At 38.1% G+C, this 24,357-nt stretch overlaps 1 protein-coding gene across 1 annotated transcript in view; it reads right to left on the reverse strand.

The window, feature by feature from the left end:
• The window catches only part of LOC308063406 (macrophage mannose receptor 1-like), an 81,093-nt gene that overhangs the window by 30,228 nt on the left and 26,508 nt on the right, over positions 1-24,357 (reverse strand). The window contains exons 5-12 of the mRNA XM_080386333.1: positions 22,184-22,297; positions 19,700-19,846; positions 14,893-15,075; positions 10,646-10,803; positions 5,726-5,839; positions 4,222-4,337; positions 2,618-2,766; positions 848-1,047 (exon numbers count right to left, since the gene is read on the reverse strand). Of these exons, the coding sequence (XP_080242459.1) occupies positions 848-1,047; positions 2,618-2,766; positions 4,222-4,337; positions 5,726-5,839; positions 10,646-10,803; positions 14,893-15,075; positions 19,700-19,846; positions 22,184-22,297 (1,181 nt within the window). The remainder of the gene's footprint in view (positions 1-847; positions 1,048-2,617; positions 2,767-4,221; positions 4,338-5,725; positions 5,840-10,645; positions 10,804-14,892; positions 15,076-19,699; positions 19,847-22,183; positions 22,298-24,357) is intronic.

The raw sequence follows: 24,357 nt of genomic DNA on the forward strand, positions 1-24,357 counted from the left end.
GATAAAATAATAATAATAACAACAATTGTAATGAAAAGGAGAGAGAAGGGGAGAGGAGTGAAATCCAAAGGGAAGGGAGCAAAAAACCCAAATGATGCACAAGTGATGCACTCCCTGACCAATGCCCAGCTAGTCCCCGAGCACCTAGCGGCAGGTCCCAGCCCACTGCCCCCAGTTTATATACACAGCATGACATTCTATGGTATGGAATGTCCCTTTGGACAGTTCAGGTCAGCTGCCCTGGCTGTGTTCCCTCCCAGTTCTTATGTCCCTCCAGCCTTCTGGCTGGCAGGGACTGAGAAACTGAAGTGTCCTTGACTTAGTATAAACATTAGGTAGCAACAACCGAAAACATCTGCTTTATCTATCTTATTCTCACACCAAATCCAAAACACAGCACTGCACCAACTACTAATAAGAAAAATAACTCTATCCCAGCTGAAACAAGGACAAAGGATTACAGAAACTTTGAATATAGGGTTTCTGAGTGCTCATCGCTGTGAAACACAAGCTTAGTATGAGTGTCTTCAGGCCCAGTTAGCAAACTGCATTGCTGACAAGAGTATCTGCTGCAAGACAACAACCAGGAGAAAGGCATTTTTACTCTTAAAAGAATGGGAAGTTCAGTCTTAAAAGAACTGGAAATTCAGAACAGAAGATCAGACCTGAAGATCAGACTTTAATGGAAGAAACAAAACCATAAGCATTTCAACAAAAAGGGAACGAGACCTCTACATTTAATCTGTAAATAAGCTTATGAAACAGTAAGACATATGTATACTGATTTTTATTGCATACATGTGCAGAACAGAAACTACCTTAATGGAGAAATAAGCAACATACTTACTTTGAAACAGAAGCTAATACGATTGTTTGAGTCCCAACCTTCTGGACACCGGGGAATAGGAGTTGTTGTAGGAACAGGTGGAACTGTCACTCCCTCTGCCCACACTTTGCACAGGAACTTTGCCTTTTCTTCACATTTTATTACATCCCATAATCCACCTGCAATTCCAGTCTTCATGGCAACGCAGCCTGGCTTTCTTCCTGGTTGTAAACAAGAATGCACAAAAGCAACATTTAGAGAGTCATAAGAGTTCAGAAAACTTCATATTCTATCCTGACAGAAATTAAGTCTTTGTGTAGAGTCAAAAATGTTTCTAATGTTAGAGTAGATCCAGAGGAGGGCCATGAAAATCACCAGTGGGATGAAACATCTCTTCTGTGAAGAAAGGCTGAGGGAGTGGCATTGTTCAGCCTGGAGAAGACTCCAGGGAGACCTTACTGCAGCCATTCATTATATAAGAAGGGCTAATAAGGAAGACTGAGAAAGACTTTTTACCAGGGCCTGTAATGACATCACAAGAGGCAGTGGTTTTAAAATTAAGGAAAGTAGGTTTAGGTTTGATATAAGGAAGACATTTTTTTACTATGAGCTTGGTGAGACACTGGAACAGGTTGCCCAGAGAAATTTTGGATGCCTTATCATTGGAAATGTTCAAGGTCAGGTTGTAGAAGGGTTTGAGCCACCTGATCCAATGCACGATGCCAATGGCAGGGAGGCTGACTTGACAATCTTTAAATATCCCTTCCAAGCCAAACTATTCTGTGATTCTACAATTCAATGATTCTAATCCATGAAGTTAAAAAAATTTAAAAAAGAAAGAGAAAAAAAGAAAAAAAATCTGTGGTTCAGCCACACCTGATACTGAATTTTGCCTCACATCAAATCACCTCCAGTGGCTGACTCTAGCAACATCATAACCTTCTATCCAACAACTTCTCCCCTAAAACAGAAGATGTGGTTAGAGCTAGGTTCTCAAATTTGTTTAATCTGACTATGATTTTCAAAAACAAACTTGTTATATACAAGCCTAGTATTGGATTCATGGTCTACATAGCCTTACCACTCCACCTGACACATGCAAATCAGCATTTAGGCACTGAAATTAAAGAAAATTAGAGGATCTCCTGAAAGCCAAATGCCAGAACCTTGATAGCTGATGACTATCCCCTTTCTGATGTGATCATCTCAGAGATGAAATGACCTCCCAGTCTTATAATCTAATTAGCACACAAAAAAATGCCATGTTTTCATCAGCAAAACCTGGCAAATAAGGAAATCACAATTAGTCTAGTAAAGATATTAAATGAGAAAAGATTAAATAGAAATCTTCCCTTTGACATCCTGTCCTTCCCTACAATCCCATTTTCTCTAGGACCGGAGATGCTCCATGCATGCTGTGATCTCACACATCTCAAAATGTGCAGCTAGCAAGTGTACTATGAGATATGGCTGAACAGGCAGGACTTGTAAGCAGGACGCAATATGCCTGCAGAGGTTGCTTTTCCATAGTACAGACACAGACTTTCTCAGAACAGATGCAAATCAGAAACTTGATCTCAATTTAAAGTTTATTACCAAGCTCATGCTAAAAACTCATTTCAGCACTAAGCAGGAAGTTAGCAACAGCACTGCACACTTGAGAAAGCAGCCAGATACATTTGAGAGCAGGCAGTCCATCAAGAGAGGACTAAGGAACGAAGTAAAGGAATTCAAGTAGTGAGTAATGCTTTTGGGCACTGGATTTATTAAACAGTATAGAGTCATACCTACCAGGCATTTCAGAATTCCAGTGTGTAAATAAGACAGATTCACCATTAACCCACTTGAACGTTCCCTTTTCTTCTACATCTGAAAGTCCAATCCAGAAGTATCTTTCTGTTCTCAGCCCAACCAGGCTAGTCAGATAGGCTTGTTCATATCTGTTCAAAAGAACACAACTGTTAAATTAATACTGTTAAATATATTTTTTAAAGTTGTAAAAGGGTTTTCTCATAAATTTATCAGAATGTTCTCAGAACTTCAACTGTAAGTTCTTGAAAGCATAGCTTAGATGGATTTACTTGAAAAAAAACACGTAACAAAAAATCACATAACAGATATTTTGTAAACTTCATAATACCAGTGTATTCTGCCTTCTCTTCAGATATCCAGTAAAGAAATTGACATAATCATGGACTGACATGAAATTGGTGGGAAAGAAGAAACCTGATATGACTTATATGTTATAGCACTGTATTTTTTGAGAGTTTCTAGTACCCTTGCATTTTAATGACTTCTTGCCTCAGGCAAATCCAAAACTGGAAAAGGAATCTCATCATTATTGAAGAAATACACAAAAATAGAGGCTAGAGTAGTATGATACTAAATTATCAAAACAAGGAACACTGCAAATTACATCCAATGATCATGCAAGAAAAGTTATGTTTGGGAAACCAAAATTATGTAGAGGTAAAGCCTGTCATGGTTCATTATGGTGTCTAAACAAACAGCTCCTAAGAAATCAAACCAAATAAAAGTCTCCCCTTAACAAGGTTTAGTCTGAAGACCACATTAATGTTAAACCATTTTTATGACAGCTGCAGTGCTACCTACATTTAAAGAGCTACCGTTTGGATAGCTAGAGCTTCCACACTAGAACAGATCTATGTAGATTATATAGAAACAAATAAAAGAAAGTGTCAAGCATTGAGTCAACTGCAAGCAAAATAAGCTGTTTCTTAACCCTTTCATTTTCCCTATATGCCACATTCAATAATGTGCACCAGTTGTTCAGAAATGGAGAACACACTGAACCCTGTCTGAATTGTGATGGATTTTCAGGTACCAAGCACTTCTATCATCACTGGTTTCTTATTTAACTTTTTTCAAATTAGCTCAATTCTGAGAAGACCAGACAGGTGCAAGCGATATCCTCTTGTTCATTTGAACTAGTTTTGAAAGGAATTCAGAGCCATATCTCTTCATTTAATAATCAAAACTGGATTCTGCATCCTTCACTCAAGTAAAACCCATCCTCAAGCCACTACAATTAAGGAAATAGAAAACATAATTCTATTTTTTTTCCTTGACATACCCATGTATATCAATACTGAATTTACAGCCATAATATGTTTTTATTATAAACTGAATTCCTGGATTTTAATATACAAGCAAAAACTGTGAGAAGTTCTGTATCTACAGACAGCTGTCCTCTCAAGCAACATTTTTGTCCAGATCAGTCTTTATTTTGATATCCAGATGATGCTAGGTGTTAAATCCTCATGTGATCCCCTCAAGCAACATTTTTGTCCAGATCAGTCTTTATTTTGATATCCAGATGATGCTAGGTGTTAAATCCTCATGTGATCCCCTCATGCAAGTAGACTTTTACATACCTATCTTCAATAGTTGCTAAAAAGGCCTGATGCCTTCCACAGGTTTGATTTGCTTGGGAAAATGATACAAATGTATTTCCAATGAAGTAACAATAAAAACCATGTCTTTTCCAACCCTGCCAAAATAAACATTACATGATCACATATGTTGCAGCTTTTTAAAACATCTTTAAAAAAAAAAAAAAAAGAAAAAGAAAAAAGAGAGAAAGAAAGAAAAAGAAAATGAAAAAAAAACCAGCAAAAACCAGAACTGATTTATACCACTGTCAGTTAACCATAGGACAAAGGAACAACTGAACTGAAAAAGCCAGACTGGAAACAGGCAGGATCAAAGCTTTTTAAAATTTTGTTTCATAAATAAATTTTTCACATATAATGAATTTTTAATCAGTGCATTACACTTACAAAGGCATGAGAGGCTTTGCTGTGTGCCTTTAATGCCCAGTATAGGATTATAACTGGCACAGAGGCATTGTACAATCATGGGAATGGTCTTGAGAAGCAAATTTCAGCTTGGTTTTTCAGAAAGTGAACGACACCTCAAACAAGTTTGTTTATTATTAATCAACAGTAACACTCTCTTCTAATGTTTTGTTGTTCAAATGTCATTAACCCAAGAATATGCTTACAAAGGAAGAGTTTGCTCTGACCAGCCACATTTCACACAAATTTTCTTCTAATGGTCTCCAATTTCTAACCTATGAGAGACTTTTTCTATGAGCACACGCTTAGTTCTCTAGGCAAGGATAACATCCATAAAAATGAGAATCCCTTTATCTTCTCCAGTAGTTGAATATTTAAGGTTCCTGGGTAGTCTTTTACAAATATCGGGAATAAACATCAAAGACTTCCTATGCAGCTGTAGAAAGAGACTTGGGAGAAAAGGCAGTTTCTTCATGGAAGACAAAACCCCAGTAAGATTCCTTGTGACATAACAAATTACAGTAGCTTTTCCAGAATTTCTGAGTGTTATGTTACCAGAAGGCGAGCATTACCAAATAAACAATAGACCTGCTGGCAGTTCAGAAGGAGAACAACGGATTCATTTTGCTCAGACACTCCTAACAAATTCTTCAAGTAGAAAGCACTGCCAGAGACCATAGCAAAGCCTTGAGAAAAGTATGTAGACAAGCACACCCTTCATGCTGTGAATAATTTTAGAAAAATATAGGCAGAGCTGAAGAGCAAAGGCTGGTACAGGCAAATTCCTTGGGAAGGCTTGAATGCCAATCAAGGAAAAATGGCCTGCTGCAGGGACAACAGGTTTCAGTGTTGGTTTATGTTCCAGAAAAAGAAAGGGAGCATCAAAAGCCAAATGACAGTCAAAGCCTAGATTTATTCATATGTATCACCTATCCCATCTGCCATAGAAATGAGAAGGCCAAATCTTATGATGACAACACAGAACCCATTTTCCCTGTTTTATCTGTCACCTAGGTGGCATTTTCTCCTCTTAATCATTCCTAGCAGCCTACTCAGAGCAGACAGCTTTCTGATCACTTACTCTCTGGCAGCCCATGTCAACAGTTTCGTCTTCTGTAGGAGCTTCTGACATGGGTTTTCTTTTACAGATGTAGCCAATTTTCTTTTCACAAGAACGGTCTGCCCAAAATCCATCCTGAATATAAGAAGAGAACATCACAATCAAGTGGGATTTAGCCTCCAAATTTTTTTGCTAGCTTTAAAAGAAGCAAAACCTACATCTAAGTTCAGTATTTAATTTCAACCTCGTTCCAGTCTCACTTCTACTGGGGCTGATTCACCATTGATGTACAATGAAAAGTGAACCCTTGGAGGCAACAGCAATACAACATCTTTACAAAGACTACTGATTTAATAAGCATACAGGAGGAAAGGGAAATGTCATCTCTCTCTGCAGAAACCCAGTTTCAACAGAAAAAAAAACCAAGAGAAGACTACATTCCTAGTTAATACTTATATAAAAATCTGAAGATACAAAAAGTTCCTTGTCAAAATTAGAATTACCATTGTTACTTTTCATACTACAGATTCTCAGAAGCAGTAATGACATTCAGTGAGAGCTGTACTGAAGGTAAGGAACCTCACACCATGTTCCCACTATATTTTACATTTTTTTGGGGTTTAAAAGATGAACTAAGGTATTGGGAGAGTAAGAGAAACCTCCGCAAAGCACTCTCTCTCCTGTGCCTTAAAGACTCCACTTTCATATAAGTAAAATCATATCGGTTGGTGGCAATTTTTCTCCCCCCCCACCTCACCCCGAAATATAAAATAATCATCATGAATACACTGTCTCCTGTGCCACAGTGTGCAAAGTTCTCATGAACCTTTGCTTCCAGCAAAAACTCTCCCAAAGCTCAACACTACTGCCTACAACAATGAAGAACCCTAGGATGTTCGGGTAGTGCTTGTGTCTTTTCTGTCCTATCCTGACTGCAAGGCAAGTCCATTGGTGACTGTCTCATCATCTCCTACTATTTGTTTCTCACTCTCACTAGGCTGGTAGGCACTCCAAATAACCACCCAGAATTCTGACCTTCTCAGTCTGGAAGAAATAAGCACAACTTTCATAACCTTTAGATTTCATCAACACGGGAAAACTTACTCTGAAGCTTTGGCGCTCTAGTTGCAGGAAGATCCTTTGCTGTCTTCCCATAACTGTGTCTTCACTGGGAAATTCATACAGTAATTTCTAGGGACTTCTTACCATGTCTTATGAGCTGCTTTTTGCAAATATCTTTCTGTTCTCCTACCTCCTCATTAACTAAATCCAAATACTTCCTTTAAAAATAAGCTGGTGTCATTAACAGGGGCAGGTTTTGTTTCATAAAAATAAGTGATGGATTCAGGTGACTTCAGCCAAGGAGTGAATAACCCGGAACAATCAGCAATGTAACCATACATGTACTCTAGGTAGACAAACCGCAACAAAAACCAGGGAAAACCAACTTATAATTATTCTTTGTTTGGTCAGTTGATGGCTGATCCCAGGAGATACTGGACCAGTGCAACTTCCATGGAATCTGAAGTTACTTTTCCTACTAAGACCAACTATTAAATAGATATGTATTTTGAAAGAGTTCAGAAGAATCCACAATAAAATTAGCCTTCTACACAAAAGTCACATGAAAAGTCTGTATATAGCTAAAATGTGTGTAGTTCTTTTAATCTGTAACTCTCACAATAGAAATTACTGACTTTTTAACCCAAAGGAAAACCTGGTCTGATGGAAAGCATCAAGACCTTAAAATTTAGCCTTGAAATAAATATTTACCAGTCTGACTTACAACTTGGTATAGAAAGCAAAAGAGTCTTCTCATCAAAAAGAATGGTAGAAAAATGTGGACAGCTATCCTTTTGAATCATTAAACTGGACAGATAGTAGCTTCTTTATATTGTAACAAATTTGTATCACATTAATTTGCATCACTGTCCAAAAGGTACAGAGTCAAATTAAAGTAAGAACAGTGAAGTGAAGGAGGAGTTCAAATAAAACTGCCTCAACAACCATAAAATTCAATGACAAATAGACAAAAATTGTTACACAATGAAGAAACATGTTAAAAATAGAAGTCCTTTTTAATATCATTGTTGTATGCCTTGCTGTTATAATTAATTTCTAACTTTCTATTAGTGGAGTGAGGGCACCAATAGACCTAAATGGACCCCCACCATCTTCACCTGGGGCCTCCACCCACCTGCCTGACCATGGGCCCTTGGAGCTCCACTTAAACTCAGACCTGGGCCTTCCATCCCTGCCTACACTGTGACAGAAGTACTTGTCTCCAGCTCCAGCAATGTCTGTACCTGGCTATGGGGCTTTTTGATCCAGACCCTCACCTTTGGACTGCCTTCCTGGCTTGATTTTGGGCTTACCTTGTCACTATGGGCTTGCCCAGCCATCACTGGATTGTGTCTGACCCTGGTTACTCCCTCCAGTCCTGATCCTGACTCAGCTACTGGGCTGGACCTTGGACCCACCTTATCATCCCAGATGTGGGGTGTGGTCTGCCACCAGCTGCCTACCCCTCCTGCAGTGCTCCTTCACTGGGGACAGCGGGACAGGCTCTGGCCGGACAGGCTCTGTCCCTGCAATCTGGAGTATTTTGCTTGGCTTCTGGCTCCTCATCTGTTAGGAAGGAGTTGATCCTTGTTTCTCACCGGTGCTTTCTGTTTTTTCATTATACTTGAAGGTTAATGATCTGCTGTTACATCTATGGGCAGCAGAGAGACCAGCCACATAAAGCAATGGGTATGGAATCGTTTTGTAATAGTTCACACTCTCTGAGAACCAAAGAAGTAGTTGTAAAACCTCAAAACATCCTTTCTCTCAGTCCCTCAGAGGGGAAGTAACTTATTTCAAATATCCCCGCTGGCTTCCAGCTAACCTGTTTTTACTCACATTAAAAACCCTGCTGTAAGTAGCTCATTCTGCCTTTTTACTAAATGAACTATTGGAAGAATTGCAACCTCTGTAAAAAGCTGTGTATACTTGAAGACTTTTGCTCTTTTTCAAATTTCTCTTTCACAAATCAAAACTCCCTTTTATTTCTTCAGCCAAAACCTACATCAGGCTTTCCATATTGCTTTGGAGCACTAATACAAGCAAAAGGATGACAGCTCTCCTAAAGCAGCAGAATGGAACAGCAGGCTACTACTTTTATTTATAGCTACAGCCATAAATGTCTCTATCCATTGCTGTTGGAATTAAAAGGGCCCCTGAGGTTCAGATACAAGTCTCACTTGATACATATTCAGTGCTGGAGGACCCCAAGATCCTTCTGTACTGACAAGCTAGGTGAAGGAAGAGGAAAAAGCTTGGTGTACCAGAGGATGGAGTGTTCTGCTTCTTCCCTTCCCAAAGTCAAGGCCCAGAAACCCAAACTGGTATTTTCATCTGATTCTTCACCATAGCATTGAGCATGCCAGCCTGCCATCAGAAACTCCACTTCTGAGTAACAATCACAGGTTACCTAGCTGCACTGAATGCTGCCACTTTTGGCATGGCATATTGGACACGACCAGTCAGTCCAAATCTTAATGCTTTGAGACCCTGACCACTGAATTAATTTTATTTTATACCCAACCACATGTTGCCCTATGAGGTAAGCTCTGAATAGTATTCAGGCCAACTGGGAAAAAAAAAATTAGTTCTCTTCAATTTATAAGCACGCTCACCAAAAGTACAATGCTCAAGTTTTAATTTTGCATGGGTAAATAGTTTTTTTCCTCCTGATAAAATAGGTAAAGCCTGAACAAGATGGTAAATTCAGTATTATTATCACAAAAAGGAAAAATAGAATTTTTCAAAATCACACACAGACTTCTGCATTAGGCATTGTCTCTGTTCCTGTAGTACACCTTGGTCATCAACCATTGTCACACTCTGGAAGACAGCCTTTTCAAAGCACAGCTGTTCAGTTGTAGGTATATGTTGTAGTCAGAGTCCAACTCAATCAGCCTCACACAGGGCACCAATTGTTGTGGCACAATCAAACCAGTAGACTGCAACAAGGATTTACCATTCATCAGATTCTACTGCTCATGCTCATGCTCATGCTCATGCTCATGCTCATGCTCATGCTCATGCTCATGCTCATGCTCATGCTCATGCTCATGCTCATGCTCCCACAAGACAGACCACACTACTCCTCCCCCATCCAGCCACCTCTCTCACACTCCTCAGAGCTATTTAACCACTTAGCAGGAACAAGCTACAGCTGCACATCATCCATGTCAACCAACCCACTGCCGTCGAGGCAAGGCCACAGCTGCATGTTATCAATGCTGATCAACCCACTGCCTTCATTCCTCTACAGGTATACACTCACTCAGTAAAGGCTTTTGCTAATGCCACTGCTAACTACTTCTCTCGTAGCTCTTCATTGGCAGTGCAGATACAAGCATAACATCTAATCCACCTAGACCTGAGATTTATAGCTTTACCTAGAAAAAGAAAAAGATGGCTTCTATTTTCTTCTACAGATAGTATTTCTCTTTAACATAATTAAAAATTGCTAGTGCATTTTTTAAGGTAGGTGTACATCCCATATTCAGTCAAAGCAGAAAAAATCCAAACATGTCCAAAATGTCTTTGAAGTTTCCTCAAGAAAAGCATTTACATGTTCATGTGCTTCACAGTGTAACTAAAAGTTTCTCCAAAAAAGCCCACATGCACAAATTGAAATCCAGAAATATGGGCCAGGGGGGGCAATTGCTCTCAAGCAAAGCCACCATTTGTGTGCTTCTCAAGGAAGACAACAAAAACAACTTTCTAGCAACCTTGAACAGGGATGCTTCCTCAAAAAAGTAACACCTATAAGACTCTAAAATAGTCTGCTTCAAGCACTGATATCCCCTGCTTCTGTGCTCCTGCACAGAAAAAAACCCAAATGATAAATTAAATTTAAAAGTAATTAAGTTAATAACTACATGACTTTACCTTTCCCTTCATAACAACACAGTCCTCTTGCCTGTTGTTTGCATGAGTGGGTTCTCCACGAAGCCATTTGGTGTAGGTGACAGGTGTCCCATCGCTCCATTCAAAATACATCTGAACCTTGAGGTCATTCAACCCAATCCACAGCTCATCAGCTGGCTCTAAAACATATGATTAACAAGGTTGGTAACAGTCCTTTCATATGATGTGAGATTTTATCTGCATAGAACACAAAATAATTTATTCTCAGGAAGTTTAAAAGGCAGTCACAGGAAATTAAGGCTCCCTGTTTCATAGAGGGCAGACTGTTCCTCATATACTTGCTCATCATCAGGAAAGGACACTTACTGTAGTGGCAATAAAATAAGAGTGTTTAACTTTGTATAAAACAGCCAAAATACTTTCTTTGTTGAATTATGTTGCAACACAACTAGGTTCATTCTTTTTTCCAGCTCAAAACTCTTGTAACAAGACATGAATAAACACCTAAACAAAATGCCACTTCTCCTTTTCCTCCTACCTTTAGTATAGTGAAGAAAGATGTGCCCTCTTTTCTAATGTTCAGACACCCAGTGTTGTCTTTTAGAGCTGACAACCAGAGTACCTGTGAGTTTTCCCATTACATGTGTTCCTATATTGTATTTCATTTCAGAGCAAAATGAAATTAATGTAGTTGTTGGACTTTTTTCAATTTACAGTTAATAGACTTAACTGCTGGGTTTTGGCTGGAAGGGAAATGCAGGACTGATCAAAGATGTTACTTTACAGCAGCTGTTTCTTAGAGGTCTAATTTGTCTGTACCCAAAATGCTCCACTATAATGTGTTGCTACTACAATGTTCATACCTAGCTTTGTTGCAGATAAGCTATTTGAATAAGGAGGATTAAAAATTTTGGCATTTATAATCAGTCAAAATTCCATCATCAGCAAAGGGTATTCCTCTCCAGAACTGATTTTATGACTTTGTTCAGCACAATTGGCAATTTTTAGTTATTTTTTAATTATTTATTTGTAGCCTGTTATCCAGCCTACACTAAAGCAGCAGGTGGGGTTTTTTTATCCACAGCACTGTGATTCAGATCACACTGGCCAACTACATCCACAGACCTTTCTTCAGATAGCAGTCTTTCCAATCAGAGTATGAACTACTTGGTTGCTAGAACTTACTCATTGGGAGTATTTTTCACAAATGACAGGGAGATTACTTTTTAACAATTTTTACACCACTTATGTGTAGAGGAATGAAGGCAGTGGGTTGATTATCATTGATAACATGCAGCTGTGGCCTTGCCTCAGAGGCAGTGGGTTGGTTGACATGGATGATGTACAGCTGTAGCTCATTCCCACTAAGTGGTTAAATAGCTCCGAGGAGTGGGGGAGAGGTGGTTGGATAGAGGAGGAGCAGTGTGGCCTGGCCTCTGGAGGAAAGAGAAAGTGCATGGACAGTAGAATCTGACCAATAGTAAAGCCTTGTTGCAGCCTACTAGTTTGTTTGTGTTGCAACACTTATGATCTTGTGCTTCTACCACCCATTTACAATACTCAGAGGTTTTTTTCCTGATCAGTTTGTTATCATAGTTCTGGCTGTCTTCTGTTAATTTTCCTCTAGCACCCTTTATCCAAACTGACCACAGTTAACCTAACAATGCAATCACCCATGGAAATTAAAGATGGGATTGTGAACCTATGCAAAAAGACATGAGCTGTAGGAGTAGGTCTCTCACTGGAACTGGAACTTTCTTTTCTGCTGCTGCTGTCACTAGCAACAGAAGTGCCTCTGAAACAGTTAAAAATCATTGCTCCAAGGCAATGCTTTCTGATTAACACATTTCAGATGGAAGTTTTCCTAGACAGCTTCACAAGTTACAACTCTCCTGTGACATTTCTCCCATCTGCTAGTTACAGGAACATGGAGGCCTTCCATTTTGACCAACCAAGCTGCTGCAAAAATCACCTTCCCAGCCTGTCACTTTGAGTCAGCTCTCTCCTTTCTCTTTTCCTCTCTCATCTTTATTATACTTAAGTATACAGCCCTCATAGCTCATCCATACTGTCTTTACTATCTCTTCCCCAATAAGAAGGGCTCAGACTCACAGCACATCAGTCTCTATTTTCAAACAGGCACCTTCACCTCATCTTCCAGACTGCTCTTCATGTTCAGAAGTCCTCCAACGTCAGATCTCATTACACCCCTTTAAACTCTTCTCTGCTATCAAAATGGAAACCTGTTCAAATTCCACTGCACATCATGCTTTCGTTCACTCCTTAGCTACTGCCATCCATGCTTTCCAACTTCTTTTTTGTTTAGTTACCTGTTTAAATCTTTCTGTCCATTTATTGAGCACCTAGCACAGCAGAGGCCTCATTCATGGCCAAAGCTCCTACTCTGGTGAGCTCACACCATGGTAATATGAACAATAAACAGCATTCTTTAACAAAATGATTACATCAAAGGCAGCTAAATAAGCCATGCAAATCAGAAATGGCCAAGAGCCATTTCTGGCTCTGTGGAGCTTCTTCCTACTTAACATTTTCTCCTCTGAAGAAGAAATGCTGTCACAGAGTTTTGCAATCATCTCGAAAGCTGGGTGACTAAATACCATATATTTTCTTTTCCCAGCCACTTGTAAATAAGCTGTTTCCCACTCTCTTAGATGTGCTTTCTGGATGTTTGTGCTGTATCACATGCTGGATTTTTGTGTAAACATCCAGAATGCACTTCTTTATTCGTGTTCCTCCCTGAAGTTCTCCTTTGTGGGTGATGCCAACAAAAGCTCAGCTACTATGACAATATTCATCTCATTGTACAAATCTCATGATTTGTTTTATCATGGGACTGTGAATTGAAAGACAGACTTTTGTTCTTTCTGTACAGCACTTACTGCAGCAGAGTTCTGATGCAGACAAGATTTTCTAGGCACTGCAATACATGGTGTTCTCATCTCAGTGGTGAACAAGGGTAATGTGATACTGTTATAAACTGCCTTAGAAGGCTTCTTTAGTTGTTCCAATTTCACTCCTCTGAAGAAAAACGCTTTCAAAATAGTCTGTTGCAGTGAATGTGCCATATGTGAGAAGTCTGGTTTCCTTCAGGACTATTGGCCTTTCAGAAACATTTAGTTTTACAAAAACAGTGCAGAGCAGTCAGTTCAGGAAAGGTCTTTGGAGAAGGCATTGAACTGTGAAATCATCTGCTTCCAAGGAGTAAGGTGAATATACACTAACTTCCTTTAGAGCCTAACTTCTTTAAAATGTCCTAATCTCTCATCAAGAGGTCCCACCTTTCTTAATAATCTCCTTTGAAAAAGTAAAAGTTTCATGTTCCTGAAAGAACAACAGATCACTCTTTCAGGAACATGAAAACAAGCACAAGTTGCCATGGAGTTGGCTAGGATACAAAAACAAAGCATATCTGCTTTTTTGTGACTGCCACTGCAAGATTGCTGTTACGCTGCAGCTCAAAGCAGCTTACTGCACTTTCAGTGAAGATTAAACAAACTCACACTACCTGGCACTAATAGCACACACAGCACCAGTTACTGCAAAGAAGCATACACAGGTCTAAACACGCTCCTCCCATCAAAAAGCAATAACTGATCCTACATGCAAAATCATGTTCCTGTAAAGCAATAACAACTCAAAACTGTTTGAGGGTCAGCATGGTTACATCTACCCTAATGAGCACACGGCACCTGTAACTTAACTTGCCTTGCAACAACTTCAACGTGCACTCAGAAGCCAAACACCTAAGTACCATATCTAATTTAGGGCACATCTGAATCCACACACTGGGACTGACAGCTTCCTTTTTCAGAATAAACACAAGCAGCGTGACTTGAAAAATGACACGGCAGTGCTTATAATAGGACCCAGATCTTCCCAAACTGTCTCTGACCAACAGACTTTGTTTCCCCTCATCTATCTTTGCAGACCAATAGTAAGAATACTTCCACCTTCTGATAAGGCTGAAAATTGGTTTAATCTGTATAAAAGGAGCTAGACGTAGACCCTAAGAAATAAGTATTTGGGTTTGATGCAATCCACAACACTGACCACAGCTTTTCTGTGACAAGTAGAGGTTGTTTGGTTTTCATGCTCTTTTTCATGCTCTTATTGTGTATTTTCTTCTTTCAAAGATTCTTTAAATTTAAAATTTAAGGCCTTCTGCACCCAGTGATCAGGACAATTAAAACAGTGTCCTCCTTTTATTAACAGGAAATATATATAAGTTATTGTTAAAAAATACTCACGATACCCAAGCTGAGAAATAACAAAGCTGTACTCTTCAACATTATGGATGCTCGCCAGATCCCCATCATCTTTCCTGCAAGATGTTAAGGCATCTTTCCATATTTTGGGGTCCCTGTGAATTATGTAACAGTGACCAGCATACGACATCCATTGATCAGGACATCGAATAGGCACATTAGTCTCTGAAAAGAAAAATTGCAACGAAGAGTTTCAGAATTCTATTCTTAACTAGAGACTGAAAATCACATAAGGAAAGATTTAACAAACAAATTAATTGTATGTTTTCTTCATGAAAAACAGCAGATCTGAAAAATATGTACTGGGATAATAATCTACTCGCATGATTAAAAGTTAAAGCCTCCAGATTTTTTTTAAGAACACTACAGTTGCAAACAAGTGCTTCCATCTTTTGAAAAGACAGAATTAAAACTTACCATAAAATACAGTTTTGACTTTTATATGCATATATACATACTAAAAGGTAAGGTTTGCAGAGCTGTGTTTTATCATTTTTCTACAGTCATGTCAGCATTTCTCTTCCTTCTCCATGCTATATAGCTGTGTATTAAGAACCTGAGCTTATATAACATATTTATGAGGGTAATTTTTTTCCCCAAACCTTAGGCATTTCATGGATTAGCCCCATTTGCTAGACTAGGGGAAAAAAAAAAAAAAAAGTAACTGGTTCTACAAGATCACAAGAGAATCTAAATAATTCTGCATTTAGGAATCCTTTTAAAAACCTTCATTGAGAAAATTATACTGTTAAAGTAAATTATTCGTACTTAAAACTTGCTTTTAAAAGTTCAACAGAAAAGCACCAGAGTCCTGCCAACCACCACATTAATGTTTAGCAAACAATTCAGCCTTCAGAGGAGTTCCACCCAAACATATAATGAACAAAATATTGCTGTTGTAGAAACAAATTATGACTCTTGCAGCACTTTATTTATAATCAGTAGATGGGTTTAGGAAGCACCAATATATAGAGTAGAAGAACAAGGACAGCAGGTTTGCGGAAGTTCTGCTGGCAAAATGTCTTGTGTATGTCAGGGAAGGAGAAGCAACATGTTTGTGTGTAACACTGGGGTATATTCCATAGAAATATTTAAGCAGATATCCAAAGTCATGACCAGTCAGGCCCAGGTTGCAAGCACATACCCTGTTTCAACTGGAATATGCTGCTGATTAATTAGTAGATAGTTAGTTCACAACACGGATTGCTAGAACAGATATAAACAGTCCCTGCTGCTCACAGATCGGCCTCAAGAAAGTGCTAGCATGTTCTCACAAGGTTTAAGTACAACTAAACTTTGTCACCCAAGACAAGGTGCTCAGTGCTCAGTCAGAGCCCTGTCAATCCTGCCACAGGAGAGGAAGAAGTGGAACAGAGAGTTGGGAGAACCCCAGAAAAAAGAGACTGAATGTATGTGGTGGTGGTGGGAGAAATAAGAGAGGAAAGAGGTGGCAAATGCTGTTGTAGAGGTTAGTCTGATGCTTCAGACCGCTGCCTAATTTGTCCTATGTCTGGTCTCAGCTCTCAGCATACGCATTTCACAGTGCTTTCCTACAACAGTCAGAAAACTGCTCTAAAAAAAAAAATCTAGCCTTATAAGCACCTCCAACAAACTTAGTGCACCCTTCTGGAAACTGTAAACACTGAATAGAACAGACATCGGCAGTTCAGACATGGCTACAAAGTCAGTCACACAGGTATTTATTCCCCAGTGAGACCTGAGAGCCTCTTTTTCAGACCAAAGGAGACTGTGAGACTATTACTGTCACCACTAAAGCAGCTTGGCAGGGCGGGAGAATCTTTTGCTTGTAAATCCAATAACACCAGGGAATTTGTTACAGGCCACAAAACAAGAAAAGCAATTGACAATCTAGTTTCTTTGGTGCAAGTCTTACTGAACAACATAGCTGTTGATTTCTCAGAAAGAAAAAGTCTTCAGTTCTTCATTTCCAGTAGTCAGCAAAAATGAACTCTGTGCTTCCCTATTCTCTTTTCTTAAAAAAAAATACATGACAACACAAAGCCATGCAACCTATTTTTTCATCCTAATGGAAGCAAGTACTACTCCCTGAACACTGTTTGACTTAAGCAAATGAAGCAATGCAAATGAAAAAAAAAAAAAAAAACCCAAACCACCAACCACCAAATAAGATGTAACAAAGGAAATCACATTAATGTGTAAACAATGTTATCACAAATGTCAGGCCAATGAATTTACTGTGGAATAGATCAAGACAACAAGAAATGAAGTGTGTAAGTACAGAATGGTTATTCCTCACATAGAGAGCAAATACTTTTGTAAACTATAAGCTTGGCTTCCTGAAATCTGAAGATCTCACAGTGATTGACTTGGGTGTCTAAAAGGGTGAAAGCACTAGTTGAAGTTTGTCTGGTGATTAAGGCATACAAATTTCTCTCTCTCATATCCATTCTCTGTGGTCTGATAAGAGAGCTCACACAGCAGTCATGGCAGTGACACTATAAGCATTTATTTCCCCTAATCAAATGTTTTATGAAACATTTGGAAACGATAATTTTAAGATCACCACACCTTGTTGGATTGGAATGAAATCTATTTTGGCAGTCACCTGGTGGAGGTAGACGGCCAGAAAGCCTTTCCCTAGATAATGAACTTTAAAAAAAAAGTAGGTTTTGCAGGTGAAATTAACAGGTTCCTGTCAATCCACTTCGCTGTATTACAGGACAAATGCTGTCAAGCCCTAAGGTTCTACACCACTTGGATGTATACAATTCTGTGGCCCCTGCTGGAAAAAAAACTTCTGCTACAAAAAAAAAAAAAAAAAAAAAAAAAAAAAAAAAAGACTACAGCTATTAGCTTTGTGAAAATCTTCATCTGTAACAAAAATAACTATTCCGTAAAGATTTTTCTCTTTGTTTTGAACACAAGCATGATTGTGTTCTGTTGTAAAGTGGTGTTGTGTCCCACAGTTCTCACATACTACCTTGTTAGACTCAATTATAGCTTCCAGGGTTACCATTTCAAAGGATTGCCTCTGTCTTTAATGTTAAGTCCACAACTAAGTGGCTGTATGAATTTATGATTAATTTATTTCCTCGCTCAGGAGCCCTAGTCAGGAAAACATCATCTGCCATGAGTTTTCCTTTACATCATTAGAAGCTGAGGGCACTTAACACCTTGAATGATCGCATGCTTATTCCTTTTATGACTTCCTCCCATGGGACATTTTGGAAAATATTTTATGAAGTGAATCACTGCCAATCTCTCATTAATCTGTCACCATGTTTACTCAGCAATTTCTGTACAATTGAAAACTTTTGTCTCATTTCTGTTCTTCCTCCAATTTACTGGTAAACTGGGGGAGGTGGGAATCAAAAGCCTCAAACATAAGAAAGAAATTATGCCACTAAATGCCCCAAAACTAAATTTAAATCTAAATAATAGAGCAGCCAGTATTGAATTGATGGTATATTTATAGGCATAAGTATTTAACAACTGATGTATGAAACCTGAAAAGCTGATGACTAGCCAACTGAACAATCAAAGACAACCTATATAAATTAAAACTATTTGGTTATATATAAATTAAAACTATTTGGTATACAAATACTAACAAAACTCAAAGCATCTCAATTTAGGAAATAATTAAAATATGCAGCTACAGCAACAAATACTCTTTATTTAAATACTGAAGTATTAATTTAATGAATTCAAGTATTAAATATTGATTTTAATATTTAATTAATGAAACACTATCTCATTCTTGTGGTTTTCATCTCTTAGCAATAAAGCAAAACACATTAGGCACAAAGCCTCTGTCCTAAGTAGTTTTGACTGGACTGGTTATATATTGGCAAAAGCAGGAAAAACACTTAAAAAATATGGTTTTTAAGCCAAATGTCAAACACTTAAGTTTCCAAACCATCTGGTTTGCCAGTAATGCATATTACTAAATGGACATGAAAACCAGTAATGGTTTAGCTTTCTGCTTCTACGACCTCTACAAAATAATGTCAGTGGATTTAGGAGATACCTGTATGTCCTGGAAAGATAAAAAAGCTTGGAAAGAACAGAAAGGAGTAATGAAACAAAGGAATAAGTTACAAGGTTTTCATAGCACACTGAGAGATAGTAAGTAAACAGGTCTAAATAAAGCTATGAAAACTCATTCCTGTTTGTCTTTCCTATGTACATTAGGCAGGTGCCAGAATTACATTTCTTCTGAAAAAGCGTTTGTTTGTATATATATAATTTAAATAATTTCATAAGCAACAGATTTTATATATACATAAATAAATATTTTATATATCAATATATAAATAGAGATAGCTATAAAAATGGTTTAACTCTCTCAAAAGAATTTTTTTAAATCCCTCTAGTCCACTACCAACTTGCACTGGCAAACATACTCTATTTCATAAGTAGTAAAAATGACAGCAAGAAAAAATAAATTAGTTTCACTAAGTACGTAGGGCTTTAGATAATTACTTTTTTATTTAACATTAGATTATTTCTCTTTTTATTTTATGAACAAAACCTGACAGTTCTGCATGGTTTTGGAAAAGAGAACTCCACGATTTCTGCAATTCAGAACTCCAAGCTACTGAAGAAAGATTACTACACAGGAAGTAGGGAGGCCAGAACAAAAAGGAAGTACATGCTGTTCACTTTTACAGGGAATCTCGGTCAAGGCACACCCTGCAGAGACCTTTGCTTGGTTTTAGCATGTGCAATAACAAATACTTATTGGAATTACATATAAAAAACACTGCTCATTAATAATTTGTTGAGAGTTTATTACCAAACCTACCTGTAGGAATAATGAAAGATTCTAAAGTAGCATTTCCGCGTTTACAAATATAGCCAAGTTTCTGATCACATTCCCGATTCTCCCATTTAGCACCTTTGCCAGGATTTAATGCTGCACAGATTTTTCCAGGTTCTGGAGAAGGGTGTCCTTAAAAATAATAAAAAAAAACACCACCAAAAAAAAAAAACACCTTCAACATCATGGTTACCCTCCAAATTACTCTCATGTTCTAATCTGTTCCGCACTAACTATAAGACGTATTAACATATAGACAACAGTCCTTTAGACTGAATGGGGCAGTTCATTCCATTTAAGCAGTATTTTTTCACAGCAACCACAAACTGAGGTATTTATCCAGTTCACAATTTAACAGCCTCTTCAGAGGTCCAAAATCTTGATGAAAGGTATTGAAGTGCACTTATTCATTTTGTTTGGGGTTTTTCCCTTTCTAAACAAAGAACGTCTAAACTCCAGAGCACAATCTTTACGTGTTCAGTAAGCTAGTAAAATTCTGTACTTAATATAACAGTAAAGCCAGAAAAATAGTAAGGAATTATTTTGCTAATACGAACTTCTTATCCACTTGTCTAAACAATACAACAATAGCAGGATATTTCGATTTTTTCAGTTAAGATTAGCATTAGCACTAACAGAAACATCTAGTAGAAAAGCAGAGCCTGTAAAACAGAGCAAATTTATCCAATAAACCACATGAACTTTTCAAGATCTGATCTAATGTGATTAAACTTACCGTGGATTTTCTTTCATTACTGAACACATGCCACTATACTACATAACAAGCAAGTGTCTGTACTGCTCAGCAATAAACACAGCAAACCAATATTTTTTAATGTGCAGGATTGTTCACTGAAAATTTCCTTATATCATTATGATTTCATTACCTTAAATTATAGTTGGTCTTATATTTGCAGTCATGTTATCTCTTCTTTCCACAGGAGAAAAAAGATAAGCTTACCTCAAAAATACAACTTCTAATTGTTTTAATGCACAAAAAAGTTCATCTGTTGGCTGTTGGCTCTCCCAAATGCCTAATCAGCATCATTTTAGTTTAAATGTAGATAACTTAGTTCCCATGTTTTTGCATTATTTATTTAAGGCTAGCGAGATGGAAGAATATGAAGCTTCCACAAATTCTTTTAAAACATACTAGTGGAAGAACAGCCAGCTCTTGAACATCCACTGTAGTGGGAATCAGATAGAGAGAGGTAGGCTGACCAATGTAAAGTTGTGAAGGAGACAGCACAAATATAAAATACGTTACATGGACTTAAAAGTATTATCTTTGAATGAAATTATGGAACATAAGGAGTTAAAGATAAATGGAGCCCATTTTGGTTACACCAAAACCCACCCAATTCTTTACACAAGACTTGTCAGTTTTAACAACCATGCACAGCTCCCCTTAGTACTTTGGCTCCACCTCACAATCAGTTTTCCCCAACTCTTCATTATCTGCAGATCTGCATCAGTGCACTTGGGTGACAGACCTATAAACACCTTCACGGCAACTTGCAGTTCAGCCTATCTGTTTGCCTTGTGTGCTCACTCCATTAGAGAACTATTTATAAAGTAGTTCTGTTCACTCTTCAAAGTGTACCTACTTGAGAAGCTGTTCACCTAAAATGTGCTTTTGGCTTTATCTACACAAGGAAGCCACTGGGTGATAACAATGGAACGTGCATTTAGTTACTGCAGTTTAAATACGTGACATGCTCAATGAAGATAAAAAAGTGTTTACACTGCATAAGTTTAGACATCTACTTCAAATTAGTCTCCAAAGCCTTCCTGAATAGCCAGTGCAAGGGAACAAGGGTCCTGCAAAAAGACACCTTAACATAGGTACTCTGAGTAGTAAACCAGAAAAGTACCTCTTCTTCACTGTGTACATGGATGGCATAGACTAGCTTTTTAATAACTGCACCAGAGTTCACAGAACTGCAGGTATGAAGCTGCTGGGCTCGCTTCAAAGTAAACTAGCCTAACATGTTCAATTTGTGTTACTGCCAAGGGTCAGTTAATCCCAAATGAAAAAGAAAATTTAATCTTTAAGCAAATAACTAAAACAAATTGGAAAGGAATTAAAAAAAAAAAAAAACTACAAAGAAAAAAAAAAAACAAACCAGACTGACCAGTCTAATCTCAAAAATGAAGACACATATAGCATCAGATTTATTCTGTATTCATATAGAAATAAACTAAGAAGATATACAACTGAAGCGTAAATAGATGACTCTTTCCTCTGGATTTTGAGGCTGCCATTTACATTATGAATAATAAATCAAGTCCAGTGTGTAACCCTAGCACAAATGGCGTTAACTCACAGTGTTTATAGCCACAGTCAGAATCTTTCAACATCAAAACAAGCTCAATAATTGCAGGAGAATAGAGTACTAGAAAATAAATATGTTACACAGTGACCAAATTTTTACCTTTTAAACTGAGCAGCAACATATGTAACCTTACCTGGAACCCAATTTAAGTATCGAAAAGGAGCACCACCAACCCATTGCCATCCACTGTTGAAATTCAAACTGTTAAGACCAAACCAGAGAGCAGAACTCAGTCTGCCAGTCAAACCTAAGTAAGAGACAAAGAGAGATACTGGATGTGCACAGCAAGAGCAAACACTTTCTCAAAACTTGAGAACTGAATTCTAGCTAAACTGTCTGCTTCTCATTTCTTAGAAGTTTTAACAACTTTTAATCTTTCAGTTAAGGTGGGTACACTAAACCTGCAAAACATGTCATCTCACATGTATCACTTTAGTTTTGGAGTTCCACATTCTTAGGTGTGGAAAATTTTATTACAATAGAAAACAAAATGACACTTCTGCATGCTCTTTGTAAACCAATGATCATAAATATGAAACAAATCACCTTTTTCCAGAACTATAAAATATTAAATTGATAAAGTTACACAAAAGGTCACAAAACTGAAAATCAGTTTTCTAAAGTGAAACATGAATAGTTTCCTGTTGTATATTTTCTTTTCCAATAAAATTAACAAGTTTCAAATTTACAAAATATTGTAAAGTTAAAAAAAGTTTGCATTTTATCAAACTATATTAATTTGTGATCATTCCAAACATTGTCTTATTAACAGTATATACTGTACATTTTTCAGACTCATTTCACTTCTTTAGCCAATGGTATGTCAGGCTTCCAAAATCAGTTCCAACTTACAGCTCTAGTTCTGAAAACCACCTAGAAATATCATACTTATATATGGTCCTTCTGAACTCTCTAGCATTATTTATAGTCATTATTAACCAATTGTCTATCTCTGCCTTTTGTGTAAGACTTGGGAGGCCCAGCTGGATGATGGCTGATTTTTTTATTTAAATGTGTTTCTACATAGCTCACAGGAAATCATTGCGCAATATATATATTACTGATTTCTGCTTCTACCAATGCCATCATGCAAATATGTAATTTTGCTCTATGTATTTTAGTTGTCTTTGACACCATGACTATGGGCAACACTTGAAGCATGGCAAGGTTAGAAGGTGGGGTAGTTAAGCACTGGAAAGGACTGGAATGTCATACCAGAGCCTGATTTGGCACCAACACTTTAATGTGTTCCAGTACTTCCTCTCTACAAACAAGTTGTGGTTAAGACAATCAAGAGCTGAGCATGGCAGGAAATCCTGGTACTGCCAGGGCAGCTGTAGAATAAAAGTCTGATTTTTACATACATTTGGCACCCATATCTACTAGTTTGCAATTAAAACACACCTACTAATAATTCATTCCTATATGTTAGTGCCAGATTGCTCCCTTGAGCATCAATTTCAACAATATTTTTCATCACGCTCAGTAAAAAAAAAAAAAAAGACCCATGTTTTGCCCAAATCCTAAAATTGAAAACAAAAGTTTAGACAGAACAGACTGTTCATAGCATTAAAAACAGCTTTCTCATTCCCCTAAATTGGAGAAATATGGATTTGACAGATAAGGACAGATAAGGAATATGCTGGATATTTCCATGCAAAGAGTTACAGTCAACAGCTCAATGTCCAAATGGAAACCAATAAGAAGTGGCGTCCCTCTAGGGTCTGTATGAGGACTAATACAATCTAGTATCTTCACCAATGACACAGACAGTGGGACCAAGTGCCCTCTCAGCACATTTGCAGATGACGTCAAACTGAGTGGTGCAGTTGATTCGCTTGAGGGAAGGGGCAGCACCCAGAGAGTCTTTGACAGGCTCGAGGAGTGGGCCCATGTGAACATCATGAAGTTCAACAAGGCCAAGTACAAGGTCCTGCACCTGGGTCGGGGCAGTCCTCAATATCAATACGGACTGGGGATGAAGGGATTGAGATTAGCCCTTTGGAGAAGGATGTGGGGATACTCGTGGATGAAAAGCTGAACATGAGCCAATAATGTGCACTTGCAGCCCAGAAAGCAAGTTGTATCTGGCGCTGCATCAAAAGAAGTGTGATCGGCAGACTGAGGGAGGGGATTCTGCCTGTCTGCTCTGCTCTAGTGACTCCCACCTGGAGCACTGCATCCAGTTCTTAGGTCCCCAGTAAAAGACAGACATGGACCTGTTAGAACGGGTCCAGAGGAGGGCACGAAAATTCATCAGAGGGCTGGAACATCCCTCCTGTGAAGAGCAGCCAAGAGAGTTGGGGG

This window comes from Falco punctatus (genome assembly GCF_963210335.1).
Source record: "Falco punctatus genome assembly, chromosome: 4".
Lineage (NCBI taxonomy): Eukaryota > Metazoa > Chordata > Aves > Falconiformes > Falconidae > Falco > Falco punctatus.